The sequence below is a fragment of the Myzus persicae genome, unplaced genomic scaffold (genome assembly GCF_001856785.1).
Source record: "Myzus persicae strain clone G006 unplaced genomic scaffold, MPER_G0061.0, whole genome shotgun sequence".
NCBI lineage: Eukaryota > Metazoa > Arthropoda > Insecta > Hemiptera > Aphididae > Myzus > Myzus persicae.
Genome location: NW_019100802.1, coordinates 306,655 through 329,321, shown reverse-complemented (window position 1 = coordinate 329,321; position 22,667 = coordinate 306,655). Strand labels below are relative to the sequence as shown.

The window sequence follows — 22,667 nt, the reverse complement described above, 5'->3', positions numbered from 1 at the left end:
TGTTGCATAGATCCCTGCATTACCTTTGTGGTGATCGATGAACATTTTCTTTATAGATACAAAGTACCAGGTTAGGTACTATAGAAATGTATTATATTCCATAATAATTATCTGTGTAATAGTTAGAAAACCCTTTTTGTCCTACCTGCATCTGCTCTATGTCTCTATAGCAGTGGTTTTCAACCTTTTATGGATTGCGACCCCCATTTTTTATTTTTTTGTACTGCACCCCGTTCAAAAAAAAATGTTGCTTTGGCTGCATCTTAGTTCTATCCGAATTATAAAAATTGAATTTAAAGGTATACTAGTTCCGTCCCGTGGTTTTTTAACTGATATACAAATTTCATCCCGAGTCAAATCGAATTTTTTCAAAAAAGCTCATTTATACCTCAAACTATATACTCAGATTTTGAAAGTGCTATACAGCTGTTTATGCAGTTTGGCCAGAGATAAATTTAAGAGGATGTCGATTTCACTTAGGGCAATCATGGTGGCGTAAAAAATTCAAGATCTTAAAATTGTCCTCTTTTTTTTAGAAATGATAATTCTGAGATTCGTAGATTTTTTATGTACATATTTGGATTTTTGACTAATATTATAAGTACATATTGTTACAGTTAATTACGAATGAATTATGAAAATGTACTAATATTATGAATACCTATACTTTTTGAAATTCAATCCAATTACAAATTTGTAAAAATGTATGTCTTTGACGATTAATTATTATTAAAGTTTGACTTTGACTATTAAGTCTTTACTGACCCTAACTATATTTTTTATTACAAATATTTAAACATAATAAAAAAGCACCGTTGCTGATAATATAATAATATTTTGGAAAATATTAAAAAGCTCACAAGTCACAAAATTGGTTGGTATATGGAGTATGGAAATATTATGGTACATACTACTAAATGAAAATCAATGTGTAATAATTAAATCAATCTCTGACTAGGTTTTTTGCTTATGATGTATGTTTTTTTTTGATTTTTCAATTTTTATAATAATCTGTGAATCAATCGTATGTTATTATTGTTCTAGTTCTGATATATTTTTATCACTCTATATTTTAATAGTTTATTATTTCATCGACCGGGACATAGGTATTATTACTTTATCAATGTATAAATGTACCTAATTGTTCTGTTATAAATACTTATAATATTGAGTTTGTGTACGATGTATGAAATATATTAATTATTGATTGAATATAAACAAACAATATTTTTAGGTTACATTATAAGCTATATCATGGTATACATAACTTAAAAAACTTGAGATTTTCTGACATCAAAAGAAAAAAAAATCTTGTCTGAGCTCGTATATATAGCATATCTAATATGTATGTATAATATACATACTAGTTTTTCAAACTAACTAATTATGAATTGTATAACAACATTTATGACATACGTATATAATATTCGACCTTTTATCTAATAATTTTTTTTTATCGCGTATACACTATAAACACAATACACAAACCATTGGTCACTGCGCTTGTCGCAGTTGATTTACTTTCGAAGACGAGTTATTATTATTTCACGCATAACAATTAAACTGTGATTAGATCAAAATAATAATGTGGTAGACAATATTATATTATTGTGTATAACTTCGGCTCGGGTCTTTTAGTAGTTACACGAGACGTCGAATCGTATAAACAGCCACACAGTACCTAACCACTGTTTCCAACCACATCAGACATGAACTTGTTTAACAATTATTTTAGAACGTCGTTCACGCTGTTAACGGTGTATGTGACTGTAGCTTCTACGCTGCGTCAACCAGGTATGATAATAATAGAACGATTTGCTTAAAAGAGATTTAATACATTTACATAAATTCAACATGTCTTGTTGCGAGTTGTCTGGCGGTACTTTTTATCTTTTAACGAAACATAAAGTCGGAAAACCATTATATTTAAGAGGTGATCTATGTAAGTCCAGCGAATGTGTGCGGTTTACATTTTGACCATAGGTACTGTTCTGTCGCAGTGCGGTGCGTTCATTATCGATTATCACCTGAATCTTTTAATCTTAAATTAACTGTTTTTTCTTCAACTTCGTAGCATAATATGTGTGTATTTTTTCGTAAAATAATATTTTTTCCATAATATTATAAAAAATAATGTGTTACTATAATCTAAAGAATAACTGGTATTAGAAAGACTGACCAATAAGTATTGTCAACGAGATCATACACTTATATTTGTACAATTATTTTGCAATTTATATTTGATAATAACCTTTCAAAAATGTATCCCAATTTAATAATACTTCAAATAATATTAACGTCACCAGAAACCACTGCTACAGTATTGTAAATTAACATTTTTAAAAAACTAGGTATTTAAGATCAACAATTAGCCAAGAAAGATTCACTTCATTATCAATGTTACCAATTGAACATGACCCCTAATCACTAAATACGTCCCGCAAAAACATTTAGCACATAGCCCCGATATAAGATATTTACCAAGCTGGCCCAGCGGATACTGGAACTCGAATTGTATGCACCGACTTCTGTCGGTTTAAGTTTTGTGTCTGATTATGTTTGTAACGTATATTTTTTTCTCGCGATATCCGGAATTCTAAAAAGCACAAATAGAGATCTATAAATTATAATCGTTGTATAAATTGTATATATACTTTTCCTGTTCATTTTTATCATTCTATAGTAGGTCTATTTTATAGAATGCCGGATTCAGCAATTTGCCTGTAACATGTACATTGATATGATTATGTGTTTCATTGTTGAATTCTGTATTGTTTCATTTTTTTTTTATATTACAATTAGAAGATTTCCCAAGACGTGTCATTAAATTGACTATAGACCCTATAAGCCCAACAGCGTTTTATGCCGAATGGAGGCTATTGCCAGACGTCGAAGGCAGCGTAAATTATTCACTGATGTATTCCACTCAACTCTCCACTGAAGTTAAGTTAACTAATGGCAACAACTTAACGCTGACCGGATTGATAGAATGCGCAGCCTATATAATCACGGTGAGGTGTTCATATTATGTAGCCGGTGAAAATGTGTTTGGCGGTCTATTTACTTCTACAGTTGCAACGACTTCACATATTTTCCGTGAGTAAAAAAAAATTAATAAATTAAAAACCATCGTATTTATGTCTTACATATTATCCTATAGTGGATGATGGGTGACACCTAAACGACTCAAGAGTGACGAATAAAAGGTTCAGTCGCTTATATAGAAATCAAAATCGCCCGGCACCGTCATAAGGGCATATCCAAACGCTTAAAAAAAAAAATAGGATATAAGACTCACCGCTTCTGTTATAAGGATATTTTTGGTGAAATTTCGAAATAAATACATTTTTATAAAGTTATTTATGTTGTCATATATTGGATTCAATTTATTTGTTAATAAATATGTCTTATATATCTACAACAATAGCTATTGCGTTTCACACACCATTTAGACACTAATTTTGAATTCCTATTGACTAATATTCTCGAAATAATCAACAAAAACAAAACAAAAACAATTTTAATAAATAATATATAATATGTAAAAATAAAGTAGCGAAATAATTTGAAATGTATATTTATACTATTATGTAATATAAATATAGGTACCTGAAATTAAAAATATTTTTTTCGTTTTTTCTAAGCTCCGTCAAGAAATTTCATTCGAGTACAAGACTCACTTCGTGTTGTTCCCAAAGTGAGTCTTATAAGCGGCGTCCACTGTATTTATTATTTTGCTACTGAGTCATACGATTTGGATTTAAATAAAAATTACAATAAACACTATTGTATACTATAGCTACTATAAATGTTTTATTTTTTAGAACTGAAAGCAGTGAGGAACTTAACCTTAGTGATTTCGAGTCACTCGATTTTGATTTCATGGGAAAACCCGGTAGAACAGAAATTGTGTACTGCGACTTTTCATGTCTCATTGACTTCAATTCGGGACACCGGCCAAGAAATACAAACCGAATTCGACCATCACATGATGACAGCGTTAGAGCCCTGCGTCACATATTTTGGTTACGTTTCTGCGGTCGACTTCTCAGGCGTCAAAGGAAGTCCAACGGCGTTCAATGTGACTACGGACACTGGAAGTATGTATTGGTACCTCTTTACACTCCTCGGAGAGCGTCTTATCGTGCTTTCGAAAAATGTATACTCTTGACGATTACTTGATAGTACGCCGAAAGTATTCCATTTATAATACATGGGTATAGTTCTAAGAATATGATGTAAGAGTCGGAGCTACACACAATATGTGAGCCTACACGGATTGTAAAAGTTGTATAAATGTAAATTAAATACTCATAGTATTATGTATATTATCGTGTACACTAGGGTCTGCCAATAGAGCCCCGGGCAGATTAGTTTTTTCTTGGTATTTGAGAAAAAATAGTGAAAAAATAGTGGAGTTTTCATTTTAAAAATGTATGAAACTCCTTACGTTTAATTCCCTCTATATTAACCGGAAAAGTTAGGTTGAAAATTTTAATTATCTCATTATTTTTACTCCATCTAGTCTAGTGTTTCCCAACCTTTTTACCACCACGGACCACTTTGACAGTATTTTATAGGTCGCGGACCACCTCAATTTCACGAAAACTAGGAAGACCTTTTAACATTTTTTTTGGCTCATTAACATTATCTTGAATTAATAAACAATAAGCAGTTACACCTGTAAAGAATTCCGATAATTTTACCTCATTATATGATATTTATACATCTTTTCAAGAATTCTACTATGAAAAAAATATACGGAACCCGATATTGAGTCCTTCCACTTTTCTATCAAACGCTCCAATTTGAGCAATCGATACCTATCTCAGAACAGAATTATTCACCTACAGCCTTAGCAGTGGATGTTCAATTGGAAATTGAAGCATCAGAATTCTTTACAGGTGTAACTGCTTATTGTTTATTAATTCATGATCGTATTGTAAAATATGTAATTTTTATTAGAGAAGTAAGAAAAATTGTGTAAATATAATTTGGAATTAATTTATGACAATAAAAAAAATGTATTTTATAATTTGTGTTTTTACTTGAAATATTAATTTAATAAGGTTGAAAAAAAATTTTTTAAACCAAATCTAGTGTACACGGTAAATATGTTTGTGTAAGGGGCAAATAAGTGGACACTGAGTATGAAATTTCCGTATTGTGTGATACGGTAATAATTCTGAGTCGTTTGAGCGGGACATTGCCGGTCGAACAAAAAAAGTTACCGTGGAAAAACGAACTGTGAACATACAAATACATAATTGATAATACTCTTATGACTTATACTATATAAGCAAAGCCTACGACCACTACTTTTTTACGCAGTCCCTGTGTGGGGAGATTGTGCAAAAACCCGCATTAAAAAATTACAAGTTTTCCAATCAAAAGTTCTGAGAACCATTTCTAATGCCCTGTGGTTTGTACATAATGATGCACTTCACAAAGACTTCCAGCTACCCACAATAACTGAGTACATAAAAAAATTAGCAATCAATTTCCTTGACCATATAAATTCTGCACACAGGGGTAAATTTTATAGATTAAGTGACCCACCTGCTGTACACCGACTCAAGCGTGGACTTTCCCACGACCTGCTGTTATAACTACGAGTATATTTATTTAATTTAATATAATTTTAATTTTGTTCTGATTTGTAAATAATTTAAAACGTAGCTGTAAGAAGATTTTATTACTAATATTATTACTAATTACTAATCGTTATCTATTTTCATATGTTAAAAAAAATGTACTTATCAACAATAAGTTAAGATGACGTACATCAGTAAAACTTTATTTAATAAAAAAATATAAAAAAAATTATATTTTCAGGAAAAAATAATAACCGCGATAAATTGAATGTATAATATACAAGTTACAACTGTACATTAGGGCCATTAGGCCAAGGCTCGTATAACAATAAAATTAAAATTAAAAAGTAATTGTTTTTGCAAGTAATAAAAAGCATAAATAGGTTTGGGATTTTTAGAAACGTAATTTATTTTCGATTTGTGATATTTGAGTGTTTTAAAATACATTTGTTTCAGTACCTGGGTCTGTAGTGAAATTAACAGCTTTGTCAAATAGTTCGAGAACCATATCCGTTAGATGGGATAAACCGACAAATTCGTCTTTCTGTTTTAGCCAATACGTAATAGTTTATTGTTACGATATATTCGTTTGCTCTACAATTATAACTGAAGTACGTACCATTGATTCTTATTATTAAATCTAAGAACAATAATGATGAAATAAAATAAAATATTAGATTTATAATTCTTTATATTATTGGCAATCCAAAAATTGACTTACAAAATTAGTGTGGCCACTAAAGCCAGTATAAGTTAAAAATGAAAATGAAACTATTGTTAACATTTAACTTATGTTTATATTATACATCGATGATTTATACCAACATATTAACCATTTACAGACTAACTCTTTGACTATTTCACACCTGATGCCTTGTGTAACGTATCAAATAACAGTCACGCCAAAAATGACTGACACCGAGAATGGGTTTTCAGCCAAAACCCAAGCCACTGTAATCGCCGAAGGTAAAATCTTCTAAGTAAAAATATAACTCAGTGTATCCATATACACTACATCTATGATCCATTGTGGTATCGATTTGTTTTGGTGTGATGGAGAGGCCAAGAAGCGTACAATTGTTAGAGGGGGGGGGGGGCAAGGTAATGTTCAAGATGCGTGTGTTTTAGTAGAAGGAAAACTTTCCTATGTCTTCCAAAATCATTATTTCCTATTATAATTTTGAACCACCCTGTACTGGTCACATCGCAATACGTTACTTATTATCCTTACATCTACATTTGATATCATTTCAAGATTAATTTTATAGATGATCTATTGTGCAGATTCGGATAGAATTAAAATGGAATTTTTATGGATTAAGTTTAAGATAATAATTAATATTAAGATGGCAAACAAATCTATTGAATAATGTAAACCAGTATATATAATCTAATAACAAATAGGTAAACTTTACGGTATAAACGTCATTAACTATCATAACATTTATATAGTTCTATATCATTTACCTACTTATACCTGCCGAACACAATAGGTACAGCAAAATTATTATTAATATTATAGTATCTATTATGCCAGCTCTAGAGTAATAACTTTGAAAAATAATTATTGTTTGCCCTTTCAAAAACCTTAGCTAGTCATTAATATACTAAGCAATACATAAATAGTAACTTTCAATTAAAATAGAGTTGGAGCCAAAAATAAAATAAGTACAATTTTACAAAGAAAACTGGCTTGAAGCTTCAACCTTATCTATTTTTCTTATCCCCTTAAAGGTATGGATCACAAACAAGGGCGCACCCAAGGGGGTGGCTAACGGGCTTTAGACCCCTCCCCCCCCCCCCAAAAGGCTAGCCCCAAAACATATTTTATTAGGTTTATTGACAATTGATATTTGATTTTAAATTATTATAAAAAAAAATATCAACTATCGAAATTTAAACATTAGGTATAACATAATATTATATTATATTTATACCCGTCATTCCGGGCCACGGGAGAGACCTCTGTTGTTTATTATTATCATCACGACGTTGTTAGTTGAAACTGTGTACTGTGTAGGATACCGGAAACGTCTAGATTCGACTGAATGGATTAGCTATGCTTCATATTCACGGAGAAATCGATGTTTAAACTTCAGAAGTACTCTCAGTAATGGGGAAAAAAGGACCAAGGCGTCTCAACTTTATAAGATTGTAAACAAACTTTAAGATTTCTGTACATATTTCAAAATAAATACTACCTATTAATATTAAAATTTTTTGAATTTAGCCCCCCCCCCAAAAAAAAAAAAATTCTGGGTGCGCCCCTGATCACAAATGCTAATATAATACACATATACCATATACATATTACATACTCGCATATATCATTTATATATGATATAATATGATGTCTAAAATAAACTATAGTTAGGTTTTCATGCCGTTCAAGATGACATGAATTTGAAAAAAGAGCAGAGAGAAACTTTGATATGTCATTACTCATTAAGTACCATGTATTCCCACTATAAATTATGACAAACGACGGGCTATATAGGTGCCAGGTGGCAGGTACTGTTAAGTTGCTATTAGATTCTTGAACGATGAATTCTGATTTTAAATTGTATAGAGTATAATTAGTGTCATTTTTTCAGTTTTGGAAAAGCCTTTGAATGGACGAATATTGTTTTTAACCAGCCATAACGTCACTCTGCAATGGGATCATCCTATTGATCCCGTTTGCAATTTAATACATCAAATCGTAAACTGTTCATATTTGAATTCTTCACTCGAGATGATGGTGTATACACCGGCCCAAGCAGTGACCATAGATAACTTGAAACCTTTCACAAAATACATTTGTAACTCAGCGTTTTTTAATAAGCAAGGTTATTCAGAAAAGAGTGACGATATCATATTTTGGACAAAGTTACCAGGTAGGTATTATTATTATTAAATTGACAATATTATAGAACAATTTTAACGATTTACAATTAAGTTGTAATTTTAAATTTAAATTTTTAAATTTTTTTTTTTATATATAAACAGTTGGCTGCAATAGATTAGGTTAGCCTACATATAGCTGTCTTACACAGTTTTTGAAATGGTGGGAGGGGGGGGGGGTACACCGGGATGGGATCCCTCTACTTTTTATAGCTTACATTTTCCACTCCTCCATTTGTTTTGTCTAAAAATTTTAATAATGCATGTATATATAACTATACAAACATTATCGATTTATATTGGTGCTTTTCATAAAATTATTATTTTTGATGGTTATTTTAATTCGTTTTTCAATAATACAACGAGTAACAATGTTTAATAATATTATAAATAGTATACATTTTTTGTTTAGAAACAAACCAATTGGATTGCCAGTTTGCATGAAAACTAGAGCTAATAAATCCAAACATTCTAAACGTAATTTCTTACAATTTTATGTTGATAAGATATTAAGATAATATATTAATTTAGGGCATCCCACTCATGTATAGGAGTTTGCATGGTTTTCAATAGGTAATCTTAGAAAAGTTCAAAACATAGTTAAGCTATATGAAAATTTGTTTCATAATACTAGGAATACTAGGAGGACACCAAACTAAAAAAACAAAAATGTATGCTATACAGTGTACGTAGTTACAATTTTATTATACTAAAGGTATTAGAAGTTTAACTTACCACCCATCCACATGGTGTACGAGTATGACCGTTTAAGCCATATATATGAGAACTAAATAAATTAAAGTCATTCCTCTACTTATTTTGAGCCACTTCGACTACCTACTGTTTTACATTCTTCATCTTAGGGTTTATTTTCCAGCTGCTAGTGTTTTCTAGTCTGGTCATCCGAACCATCACTATAACATCCTGAACATCCGTTCAGTGACTACGTATTTTTTGATTATAATATCATTTCATTTCAAACAGGATCTCCCAATTATCCTTTTTCTTATTGGATGTTTTTCCAAAATCATGCTTAAAAGGTGGTTTTGCCATTTTGGGTCCAGCCTACTGTAATATGTTTGGTTTCAGGAAGAGTCTCTCTAACTCGTTATTTTTCTTTGCTATCCAAGCCACTATCTCTTTGTGCTTTATACATGGACTGGTCCAAAAATTATCACACATTAAAATAATAAATTAACTAACTATTGAAACGTATTGAACAACACTACAGCAATTCTATATGCGGTCATGCGTCGCCGAGTATGTACCTACTTCTCAAACACATTCTTCGGTTGTGTTGAGGTGTCGCGTTTACAGAATGGCATAATAATATTATACCATACGCTATTAAATATTGTTTTCGATAATATTATGTTGACAGTACCTGATCCACCGACAAATTTGTCGATCCTTAAATTGTCCGCCAACAGCGTGGTTCTTGCTTGGGCAGCGCCTACTACGATATCGCCCGATGCAATCAAATACCGTTGGACGGTTACGTTCAAGAATTTTTTGTACGAACTGCCGAATCACTGCGCTCCCCAAACTGCGGAATCCGTGGTCACATATTTCGTTAAAAATGACCAGACTTACCAGTATCAAGTGGTGAATCTAATGCCCGCTAGCTGCTACCTCGTAGAATTGAACGCTGCAACAGAGTCCGGTCTTGGGAATTCAACAAATATTACTATACACACGTTATCGTCGAGTAATGTATAAATTATAATGTAAAATATATAATTCCTAATGAATAATTTATCGCAGTTACCTATTATTATTTCACCTGATTAAATTAAACACGAAATCCAAGCTTTTTCCAGAACAGAAGACAATTAGAACATAAGACATTTATTTGCTAATTTAATTTAAACTTTGATTTGTATTTTTTTATTTTATTGTTTCTTGTTTCATAGATATTACCGATATTTAATCATGTTCTGGTAATCATGTGTTTTTGCAGCTAGTTCATCGGTCAAAAACCTACAAGTCACATCGATAGAATTCAATTTGGTCGTCTTGAGTTGGAAGTATCCGTGCATGCCGAACGGAAAAATTGCATTTTTCCATAGTACACTGGTGGGAGAAAGACTTGGATTTCATAATCACATTTTCAGCATTAAATGCGATATTTCAGTAAGAATGATTGTTAATTTGTTTATTAATTTAATGGATAATAGATATAAAATTATTGACATTGATCGTATCACGATCCATAAATATAAAATTACAATTGTCTTGACCGGGCCTGTGAATGCATGCTCTTTTGTGAATCTTATTTGTAGAGAACACTAATAAATACATGTATGTTTAGTTACTAGTTATTAGATATACATTGTATGAAAGTATATTTTGCAGCATGTTATTGAGCATAATATTTTTTGAGTATATTAGGATTCCAGCATATATTTCGTGTCTCGTGTGTTAATAATGTATACTGCCAAAGATTGAAAAATGTTTTACGGTTACCTATTTATTTATTAATTATTTTTATTTAATTCATTAATATTTTTAAATGCTATCTTTTACATTTATATACGGGGCGATCCATTTAACGCAAGACACTCATAATTTTTTTAATGTACATATTTCTTTAATGTATAATTCTATTTTCTTACGAATCAAAAAATTGAAAAAAATTGATTTTTTTTAGTTCTTTGATCTTTTGAACGACAACGTACATTTTTTGTTTCATATTCTACTGTTGAATATTATTCAGCGTATTTCGTTCCATTTATAAAAATAACATTTTGGACAAGTAGTTTATTAGTCAAAACCAAGGCTCGGAACTTTATGCGTTGAAAACTACTCAAATATTCGCTAAAAAAACATCATAATAGACTGTAAAATATGCAGTAAAAATTTGGAAAATACGCGAAAACATGCAATTTATTGAAAAAAAAATTTGAAAATCAAAATTATGTAAGTACATGAGAAAAAAAAATTAAAAAAAAAAAAACTTTTTGCACACTTCTGTGTATTGCTGTCTTTCTGTATGTATATTACATACCTTCAACAAACTTCAATCTTCTTGATTTCCTACTAAAAAAAGCAGAATCAATAAATATTTAATCAATTAGATAGGTTATTTTTTTTTTATCTGTGTTACACTTAAATACTGATAACGACGTAGTGGTTAAGCACAATTGTTTACAAATTACCTAGGATTATACAATTTATTTATATCATGGTACAAAATATATGAATGCCGTGGTAAATTTGGATAAAAATAAATACGGGCAGGGTCAGTTCTCGGCAGTCACTATTACAAGTTCTCATTTCTCAGTACTAGATATTATATCAATAATGCATTGGGAGCAATACAAAAATAGCCTTTGACGTATTTTTTGATGAATTTATTTTGTAAAATATCCATTTTTTGTTTGGGTAACTATAAATTTGTAAAAAAAAAAATTGCTTTCGTTAAATCTATGAAATATGCATAAAAATGTTCTAAAACCTAAAATATGCTAATTCGTACAAAGAATGACGAAATATGCAAAATTATGCAACAAAAATTTTTGTATTTGAAATATACATAGAACCAGAAGTTCAATATGCACTTTCTAAACAAATATGCAAATGCCTAAAGTTCTGAGCCTTGGTCATAACTTATAAGCGTTTACAGTTTAAACGATTGAAGCTGCAGTGGATCAATATTTTTCGGCATACAACTCTACCACTCTACTCTGCTCATCTAAACTTTTGGTAAATACTATTACAACTCATATTATAAGCTAGGTACTCGCCAAAATTTGATTTTCTTAGATCAAAATACTCCAAAATAAATTTTAAGGAATGGAAAATGCATGATATCTTTAAAAAATTTAAAATATAGAGTGTCTTACGGCAAATGGGTCACCTGGTATACATTTTTAATTTAAACACTGTGTTAAAATGTTTTTAAGCACAAAATATATTTTACCAGGACAATGAAACGGAATTCGAATATAGTTTAACCCAATTATTGCCCGAATATACGTACGTCTGTACGGTAGTAGCGATAACTGATTCTGTGGAGAACCCGGGTCAAGACAAACGCATTCGATTTATCACACCATCGACAAGTATAAATCATTTATATATTTAAATAATAATTATACTCAGGATTTTTATGTTTTTCATTTTTATTAGTACCTATATTGTCTAAGAATGAGTATGTATGTGACATGCTTGTGGGGGTGCATGTAAATTCCGCCCAAACAAATGTTTTTGCTTTAGACTCAAGGATGTGTAAAAAACATAAACACCTCATCATTCTAAATGAAACTCAGGTGATTCAAACAATTCATAATATTTCTATCTGACATTTCCAATTATTAGGTCCACAATATTGTATTCAAAGGTGATTAGATATGACATGATTGACGATTGTCGTCTGATACGATTGCTCCGTGTTAGAACACTTTGAACTTTCAAATACTATATAACACACCGCTTGGCGAACGGTACGGTCACGTCTTACTGTCTCGGAACACTTAGTTTAAAAATATTTATTTTTCCGGGTGGAATTTAAGAACCCAGTTTTGTACCTGTATATTTTTTTCTGGTGGAATTTAAGTGTATCTTTTTTTACTTGGATATTTTCCGTGTTGGAATTTACTACCCCCGCTTGTGGGGGTATATAAGAGTGGGCGTCACCGTTTTTGGTCAAAATGTTCCTCTCCCTTTTTGACCAGTAGTTTTTTACTAACACTATTACCTACAACTAAATATTAATACTACATTATTCTATACAATTACTACTAACTGTACTACTCTATTGCCTATACAGTCTATAGGACACAGCACTATAACTGACTGGGCCACATTTTACATTATATGATATGAAACAACTAACAAGGAATAATACTGGTTTATCTGTAGAACCTAACCTGAGGAGACTATAAAAATATTGAAATTACCAATTGTATTGTGCCAATTAATAAAAAAAACTATTGGCCGAAAAAGGACAGTGACCGAAAGGGGAAGGGCACATTTTGGCAGAAAAGGGGGCTACCCATAAGAGTGTGGATAAATTTATTCAACTTAGAATCCGCGCATAAGAACTTAATTTTTCTGGCTCGAGGAAACATTTTAAACAATTATTTTTAGTACATTATATGAGATTTTGAGAATATTTTGAAAACTATATTTTTATTATTTTTTCTATTTTTGCTTAATAGTACTCGAAATATATACCATCGAATGTACCATTAATTAAAAAACAACTCACTGCAGCACTCACTTGTAATAATTGCAGTACTTTAATGTCAAAAATAGGCCCTATAATATTAATAATTAAGGGTGAAACGATTTTTTTATTTTACATGATTGTATGATGTTATAAAATGTATAATATTATACAGGCCCTGATTTACCGAACAAATACGATACGTATCGTAATTTACGAGTGACCGTGTCTGACAGCCATCTCACGCAGGTCCGTTTGTCCATACCCGGCGATCTGTTCACAAGTTCCTCCGGAAATATTCAATACTATTCGATAATCGTTTACCAGGACGGTGGATTTCCGGACAAACCGGAACATGGCAATAGGTTGAATAATCCTAGACAGCAGATGGACAACGACGTCTGGCCACCCGTCATGCGGACGTGGGCTGAAGCTGCGCCGTACCCTTTTATACTGGCGTACCAGACGACGCCCGACCGGTGGATGCCTTTCAAAGGTTAGTCGTACACTGGTGTACCTATACGTTATTTTGCGTGATATGTGTTTCATATGGTGGAGGAGGGAGGGGGGGTTATCGTTCAAATGTTGAGAATTTTAGCTTATATTTTTTTCCAGTTTTTAATGAGCTCAACAGTTTTTTAGTGCATTTTATTATCAGATAAAATCTATATTTAGCCCAGATATAACCTGGTCATAATTTATGTAAATTGTTATTATTAAGTTTTTTTTTTTAAATTAAAAATTTAAGCGCCCCGAAAAGGTAATGAGTACAGTTACCTGTTATAGTTTTACAAATAATTATATAGCATAGATTTAACTATTGCCTAAACATTCCTATTAGGACTGAATATTAAGTATTCAAACAGAAAAACAGAGAGAAATAGAAAAATATTATGTTATGCGATAATAATGTCGTTATGTCCGAAATTTAGACCAAAACGATGGGGTTTTCGATATTGGCGCGGACGACACCTGTTCCATACACGACCAGAAAAGTTATTGTAACGGACCGCTGAGACCAGTTACTAATTATAGACTGAAGCTCAGGGCTTTTACAGCGGATGGCTTTCAAGATTCGTGGACCGTACCTTTTACTACTCGTAAGTACTGCAAGAATACATATGTTAGGTGCAAAGTAACAAAAATTAATTAGCTAATATAAATTTATCAATACCCAACCCCAATAGAAAACTATCAAATACCAAAAAAACATAACATTAACGTGAGACTAATAGTTACACTATAGTACTATACCTACTAGTTTCGCCCAGGATTTAAAACGACGAAAGCTGAACATATATTATTATGTAAATGTTGTTATTGTAAGTTTTATTATTATTTAATTTTCCATAATAGATCATTTAAATGCAGGTAACTCGTCAAATAGTAAATATTGGACAAGGTCTGAAGTATATGTATTATATTTTTAGGTTAGTATGCCGGTATAAATATATGTGTTACCCTTACCACGCCGGTATATATAATATGGTTACTAGGGCGATAAAACCACCACAATGAGAATAAAAATAAAAATCCCAATAATTGACCTGGATTTTTACACCTACTTATTGTGTACTTAGATATTTTATACTATTCGTGTATTGCGTTTTAGGCGGAAAACCCACCGCAGTCTACTACTTGGTGTTGTACAGTGTGCTGTTCGCGGTGCTCATCACTGCGACCGGAATGTATTGTATACTCAACGAAAAAGTCCCGTGGTACGTAAAGCGACACTTTATAAAATTTGGTAAAAAAAATATTCCTAACCGCGTTTTTCGCCAGCGGCGTATTCAGGATTTAACAGCTGTAGGGGCAACAAAAATTTTAACGACCTCCCCCACTTTTCTCAAAAAAGTACAAGTATATTATAGATACGAACACTGCAACTATTCTTGTATCTATACCTATATAATATATTTTTATCGTGTTCAAGAAAATCCAAAATGTAGGTATATATTATATATATAGTTACAATAGTTCGTGTACGAAAAAAATACTTGTTGCATAAGTAGGTTGTATAGATTGTACGACTGGTGACGTTTTGTTGACAAAGATCAGACAATGTTATCAGACATAATATTATTATATTGACACGGACAATATCTTACCGTTTTAACCAATTGAACATGTAATTTAAAAAAATTAAATTATCAAATAATGAAAAAGAAATGTCGTTTGGAGAGATAGGCACTGCCCCTACCTAAATACGTCATTGCGTACAGGTTTTTAATCGAATGAAACAGGGCAGTACAGTACAGAGTGATTCACCCGACTGCGACACGCCAAGATCCCGGTTTGCCGAGTGATATGAACTTCAAGCACCTGTCGGCCAAAACTCCTCAAGAAATCGAGGCCGAGTACGACCTACTAAATGTGTACTCGAAATCAAACTTCACGACGGACGCGGCTATGATGCCTCAGAACAAGTTCAAAAATCGTTACATCAACACGTTACCATGTAAGATCAGAAAACTGAGCGATTTTATTATTTCACGTACACTCACCTAGTGTGTTGGTCTTGTTATATAATATATTATACAGATGACTACAACCGAGTGATTATAAGGTCCGGTGACACAGATGACTACATCAACGCATCTTTTATCGAAGTGAGTGGTAATTTTTTAAAGTGGTTATTAAAATATTTTATTGTTACATATTCTAAAACGATGCGTTTTATATACACATTAAAGATAGTAGGTACCATTCCAGCCATTATAAAAATTGTCATATTCTCTTTTCTATTCCTCGAAATGAGGGGGGTCAGGGCTTCATCTATACTATTTAATTTTAAGTTGGATAGTATAGTTTAATAATTTTAAGGAATGTTCATTTTTTTCAAGTCAAAGAGTCCCTCATTCTTATTTTCTCAATTCGTGCACAGCATTTTTCTACAGTTGAACTACAAATAGTTTTTTGAAAATTGTTATTCCAAAACCATTGTCTCAAAACATGCTTTATACTGAAAAGTAATTTGACTATGCTTAAGTTGTATAGGTAACAATATACTTACACACATTTTCAATGAGGTAATAATGAATGATTGCAATAAATGCAATATTTTGAGTTTTCTAACTGTTTTTATTTTTGTGTTATTTTTAGGTTATTTTTTAATTTTTAATTTTTTTTTTTTGATACTTATAATAATTTCCGTCAACTAAAAGTTAAAACACATATTTTATGAATTATTATTTCATTTTAGTTTTATTAAATATTTTACGCGATCTGTACGCATAAGTGCATTTTTTAAGGTTTTTGAATGCACAGTCCATAATATACATTCTCAAGTCATAACAAGTATGAATGTATAGAGCATTACCTATAGTAATACCACCTATGTTAATTATGCTTATGATTTATGACTATTACCTACTCGTCCTACTCATGTTTAGGAATGTAAAACATTGAATTAAAAGTATAATATTAAACAAATGATTTGCACATTTTCAGGATTCCAAAGGCTATCGCCAATATATAGCTTGCCAAGGTCCCATGAAAAATACTTGCGTTGATATGTGGCAAATGGTTTTGGATCAAGACGTGGCTTCGATTGTTATGTTATGCCAGATTAGTGAAAAAGACAAGGTGGAGTAAAATGTTATTCCAAGAAATATATATATTATATTATACGTAAACGTATTTTAATCATGGCGATTATCGATCATCTATCATCTATCATTTATCAGTGAAGCAATGATTTATCGATTTTTTTTTTTGGGGGGGGGGGAGGGTAGCAACTAATTTATAATTTTAAATAATTCTATTGAATTGTGAAAAAATTGGAAAAACCGGCACAGACACACTTAATATACACTTTCCCGAGTAACGTGTTTTTTGACGATTTTTTAATTTATAAATCAAATTATTTAGATAAAATGCTACAAATATTTTCCAAATAGCAATGAAAAATTAGTCTTTGGCGATATTCAAGTAAAAAACGATATTACAATTGTTGACAAAGGGCGTTATTCGTTCACAATCAGAATATTGACGGTTCTAAAAGTAAGTACATATCATCAGCTCGTATAATAATAATGTATAATTGTATATATTAGAGATATTTAAAGACGAATTTAATTTTTCGAAAGACCTGAAATAATACAAATAATGAACTTTTATCTCGCAATTCACATTTATAGAGATGCCTATAGTTCGCTGCGTTGAGTTGGTGGTCTTTTGATAGAACATATAATTTTGTTTGAAAGTTAGTATCGAAAGTTGCTACTTATATTTGTGCATTATAAAAACTATTCCTTGCCTAGTCGGTATATTATTATAATATACACTAGGTAGGTTAACTGTCTTCCTATGTATAAGCAGTGGTTTTAGACTAATATTATTGTGTGGGTGAGCGAGAAATTTTGCTGTAAGGTATTACCTGCAGTCAATAGACATGTATTTATACTATCATAAAATAGTGATAACTATTTATTTGGTAATACTTTAGATCGAAAAACATTACTATTAGGATATTTATATTTAAAACAATTATATTTCATATACATAGTAGTTAATATCAAGATTTTAGAAAAATTAACTAGTTGGTCGCAGCTGCCTTCTAGATCCGCATAAACACTGTAGTATTTATAAATTATGAAATCGATAGACGATAGTAATAAATTAATAACCGAATTTGTGTTAAAAATCTGGTTTACAAAAACAATATTTTAATGTACAATACGTTTTATACATTTAATATTTTTGCTTAGATATTACTCTATGCCTACCAGAACTGCTTTAAAATTGAAAATAAGAACCGTTTTTTACATACTACAGTTAATTTTTCGTGTAATTGTTGAGTAGTAATAGACAATAGTCTACACTAAGAAACTCTATTAAAAAAAAAAAAAAACAGTTTTTTATTCACGGTTATGATCTCAAATCGTCAATTCGTTAATATTAAACTTAATATATCATATCGATTTTTATTGAACTATGTATATATCTCACGGGTAAGGACTCGTGGATGTATGCAGCTAACGCCTAACATAAGATACAAAATAATATGTCAAATTGTCAAAGTTGAAATAGTTGTTAATTAGGTCGTGTTCTATAGGGCCATTTAAAAAAGACGATAAGACATTTTCAATTTCACGACTGGCCGGATTTCGGAACACCCAACGACCCATCTATATTGTTGCAGTTTTGGCGTGTAGTGCAAGCAAAATCCTCAAATGGCCTTGTTGTGGTGCATTGCAGGTGACTATAATTTCTAATAATATTATTTATTCATCAATTAATTTTAGGTCTCGATTAGTCTCCGATCTAAATGTCAATCATTAATACCTATATGACTATTGACAATTTTTTTCAAAAGTGCTGGAGTTGGCAGGACGGGAACATACATAGCTTGTGACATGCTATTGCGTCTAATCCATCAGGACAGATCAAAATTAAATGTTTTCAAAACTGTTTTGAGATTGCGCGAACAACGGACTAATATGGTACAAACACAGGTAAAATACATGTTATATAATTTAAACCATTTGTAATAAATATAATAATATGTTGATTGTTTAGTATAATATTATTATTTTATACTCGGAAATACACTAATTATTACATAAAATTACTACCTACATTTAGCATACAATATTATCATTAATATTAAAATATATTTAGTTTTTTTTTTCAGTTTTTTGCCATATAAATCTATATACCATTCATACAGAGTGTTTTTTTTTACAATGTCCATCTGATTTTAGTAGGTTATAAACCTGAATCGGGTGAATCATTTTGAAGCGCCATGTATGGCTGTATAATATAACTTTCGGCTTTGAGTTTTAATTGAAATCAAATTTTTTTATATTTAATCAATCAGCTATTTAAAAATATAGTGAAGACATCACCAGTAAAATATTAATCAATTGTATAATTTTTCAGGCTCAATATGAATTCGTGTACGAGTTTTTAGCGTATTGTTTAAATCTGCAGACGAATTCGTTAAATAAAGCTACAGCAGGTCAGTAAAAAAGTATAAATATTTTTACGACTATTATCCTTGTTACATGGGTTATTTACCAACTTTATAGGGTTTAGAAGTGCCATTTTGATTCTCTTAAGTTGTATTCGCACTGGGTGAGTGCCGAGCGGGTAAAAATAGTGTATTGAATAAAACGCACAGCATTTACGCGTATGCCTAGCAATACTCATCATGTGCCACAATAATTACGCTCTACCTATACAAATATTGAAATATCATAAAATATAGTGACAAATATACATTATATACATTATAACGAGTCTACCTTTAAGATAAATACTCCCTTTTGCGTCAACCCGCGGAACAGCACAGTGTAGGGAAAATGTACATTACTGTTTTAAATAATTCTGAGCGGAGCTATGAATGTATTGATTTTACAATTATGTGTGTTTTTTTTATTTTTCGTGTCTGTGTACACGATAAGTAATCGTAATTATGTTTCGATATTCAACTTCGGTATCTATTCCCACGGGAAAGTGACTCCCGTCTATTTTTTTTATATAATATTATGTTATCTATATACGTTTGTGCTACATGTACAATATTGTTTATTTATGAATACTTAAAATTTGAAATTTTTAATTGTATAAAATATATTCTGGAAAAATTAAAAATAGGCAATTTTTAAAATAATATTGATGGAAGAACATTTATTTAAATAAAGTAGACGGTATTTTTTTTTTTAATTTTTTAAAATATCAATATTTTCTTATCGTGTTTAAGCATTAAAATGTATTCTTGTTAGATCATAAAATTTATGAACATGACCTCAAATGTTAAAACCGTTGAACACATGAAACAAGATTTAGGTGCCATTTAGAACACGCACGTGTACTGCAGGAAAAATATGACTTGTTGACTTACTAGCTATCTACCTATAAATGTAGAAATATTAAATTTTTATTGATGATATACTGCTTCTTGTCGTGACACCTAATATTTACGAAATTATGTGTTTGTCAGCATAAAATATATTAAATCGCTTCAATGAAAACGAGCACAGTATCCTATTAAAATAAATGTTTCATCAGAATCGATCAGTAATGGTTTAAAATTTCATTACACTAATCAATAGGCACTGTTCGAAAAATGTTCAATTTCGAACTTAAAATGTCTGTATAAAGAACTGTGTTTAGGTTGTATACATTTTTAGATTTTTTGGCTATAGCATGAAATATTTATGGGAATCATTATTTTAAATTTCCAATACTTAGCTATAAAAATTGAACATTTTTTGTTTTCTAACTACAAAATAAATCGAAAAAGTTGTTCAAAATTTGAACTGCAAATACTAATAAAAAGATCGTGCCAATGGATCTTTAATATTTCTCTACTGCTTTACAAATACTTATAAAGAACCTTGTATTAATTTTTAAGCTTTTTGACCTAAAACAAAATTTCATAACACACATTTTTTATAGAAAAAAACTAAAAAAGTGGAAATTTCAAATGTCTATAAATAACTCTAGTATGATACATTTAATGTAAAGAAAATGATAAAATGAACATTTAATGAAAATAACAAGAAGCTATACTTATTAGTTATTAGTTTTTGAATAACAACAAAATAAAAAAATTGTTCCATGATTAATTTAAGAGTGAATATTCAATGTTAAACTTCAAAAGCTCGTAAAAAATCAATTCGACTTTCCAGAATTTTTTTTTTTTAATATATGACAATTTAACGGGAATCATGTATACAAATTTCAAATCTTACATAAACATAGAAAAATGTATGAATTTCTAACTCGAAGTAGTTTGCCAATTTTCTTGATTTTGATGAAGTTTGTTGACATTTTAACTATTTAAACGACCATAAAAAAATTATTGTGGAATTATGCTCAGCTTTTTTTTTAATTTCCACTAACAAAACTTTTAAAAACGTTGTATTAAATTTTCAAGTTTTTAATTAAGCAAAAAATGTTTTGTCGGCAATTATTTAAAAAAACTATTAAAACCTGAAACTTTTATATGCCAATAAATAGCTCAAAACAAAATTGTTATTGAGCGTAGAAATTGCTAATAAAAACATTTTGTGAAAATTTCATGTATCAACGGTTAATACAAATATCAGTTTTTACCACCTTTTTTGAAAACTATTTGGAATTTTTTATTGTCCCCCTCCCCCTTCAACCAGTAATGATGCTAATAAAGAAAATTTAAGCATTTTCACTGTCCTAAAAGGTGATGACAGACACAAAAAAAAACATACAAATAAATACGTAAAATCAATACATTCTTCGCTCCGCTCAACATCTAAAATAGATTTATTGTAATAATAGGTAGGTACCAAAACATAAAAGTAACCATATTCTTTTTAAATTGGAAGTTTTGTAACAATAGTAATTGCTTATTGTTAAGATCCGTTTGAAAACGGGGAACTTAGATTGCTTTCCGAGTGATCTTTTCTAGCTTGTTTTATTCGAGTAAACTTTTATTTTGTTCTAGAAGACAATCCCGAACACGTCTCTCCTACTAGTCCCACCAACAGCAAGGACGAGTGTGGTACAAAACTTATACAAACATGAAAGGATATTAATAGTATTCAATTTCTTTGTAATTCTATAAAAAAAAACGAGAGTTCAATATTTGATCGGTTCTGTTTATCTGCAGCAGAGTAAAAATGTAAAATGAACGTTATCTGCATGCATTATTATTATATTATATATTAAGGAAAATATCACGTCCACGATAAAATATAATATTATTACATTGGACTCTTTGTTTAACACTGTATTTTTTAAAATTAAGTTTTGTTTGACAATAAACGCTACTAAAATATAATCTATGACTACCAAGAGTACAAATAGATGTATATAATATTGTATATACAGTATATTGTATAATTTATAATGTATAGTATACCGAGTAGGTATAGTGTATACAATTATATAATACCTAGTAAAACACATTTAAAAAAAGCAAATATTTTAACTACGACATTCATCTTGACACTGCTGTAGTACAAAACGAATGATGACGACATAAAACATATACTAAAACTAAAAAAGCAGCAATGCATATTAATCGTATTTAC

General features: G+C 30.4%; 1 protein-coding gene across 2 annotated transcripts; it reads left to right on the top strand.

Moving 5' to 3' along the window:
• The first annotated feature begins 1,456 nt into the window (after positions 1-1,456).
• Positions 1,457-22,205, top strand: LOC111043151 (phosphatidylinositol phosphatase PTPRQ). 2 transcript variants are annotated; one of them, XM_022328013.1, is made up of 20 exons: positions 1,457-1,794; positions 2,806-3,096; positions 3,825-4,100; positions 6,051-6,205; positions 6,437-6,560; positions 8,189-8,470; positions 9,859-10,185; positions 10,438-10,610; positions 12,403-12,541; positions 13,823-14,143; positions 14,580-14,747; positions 15,260-15,365; positions 15,891-16,105; positions 16,189-16,256; positions 17,098-17,232; positions 17,518-17,649; positions 18,704-18,846; positions 18,965-19,103; positions 19,531-19,609; positions 22,079-22,205. In XM_022328013.1, the coding sequence occupies exons 1-20, from the start codon at positions 1,710-1,712 to the stop codon at positions 22,156-22,158; spliced, it is 3,438 nt and encodes a 1,145-aa protein (XP_022183705.1). In that variant the 5' UTR covers positions 1,457-1,709; the 3' UTR covers positions 22,159-22,205. The 2 variants fall into 2 exon arrangements, with proteins under 2 accessions (XP_022183705.1, XP_022183704.1); XM_022328012.1 differs by having other exon boundaries at positions 2,803-3,096.
• The last annotated feature ends 462 nt before the right edge of the window (positions 22,206-22,667 follow it).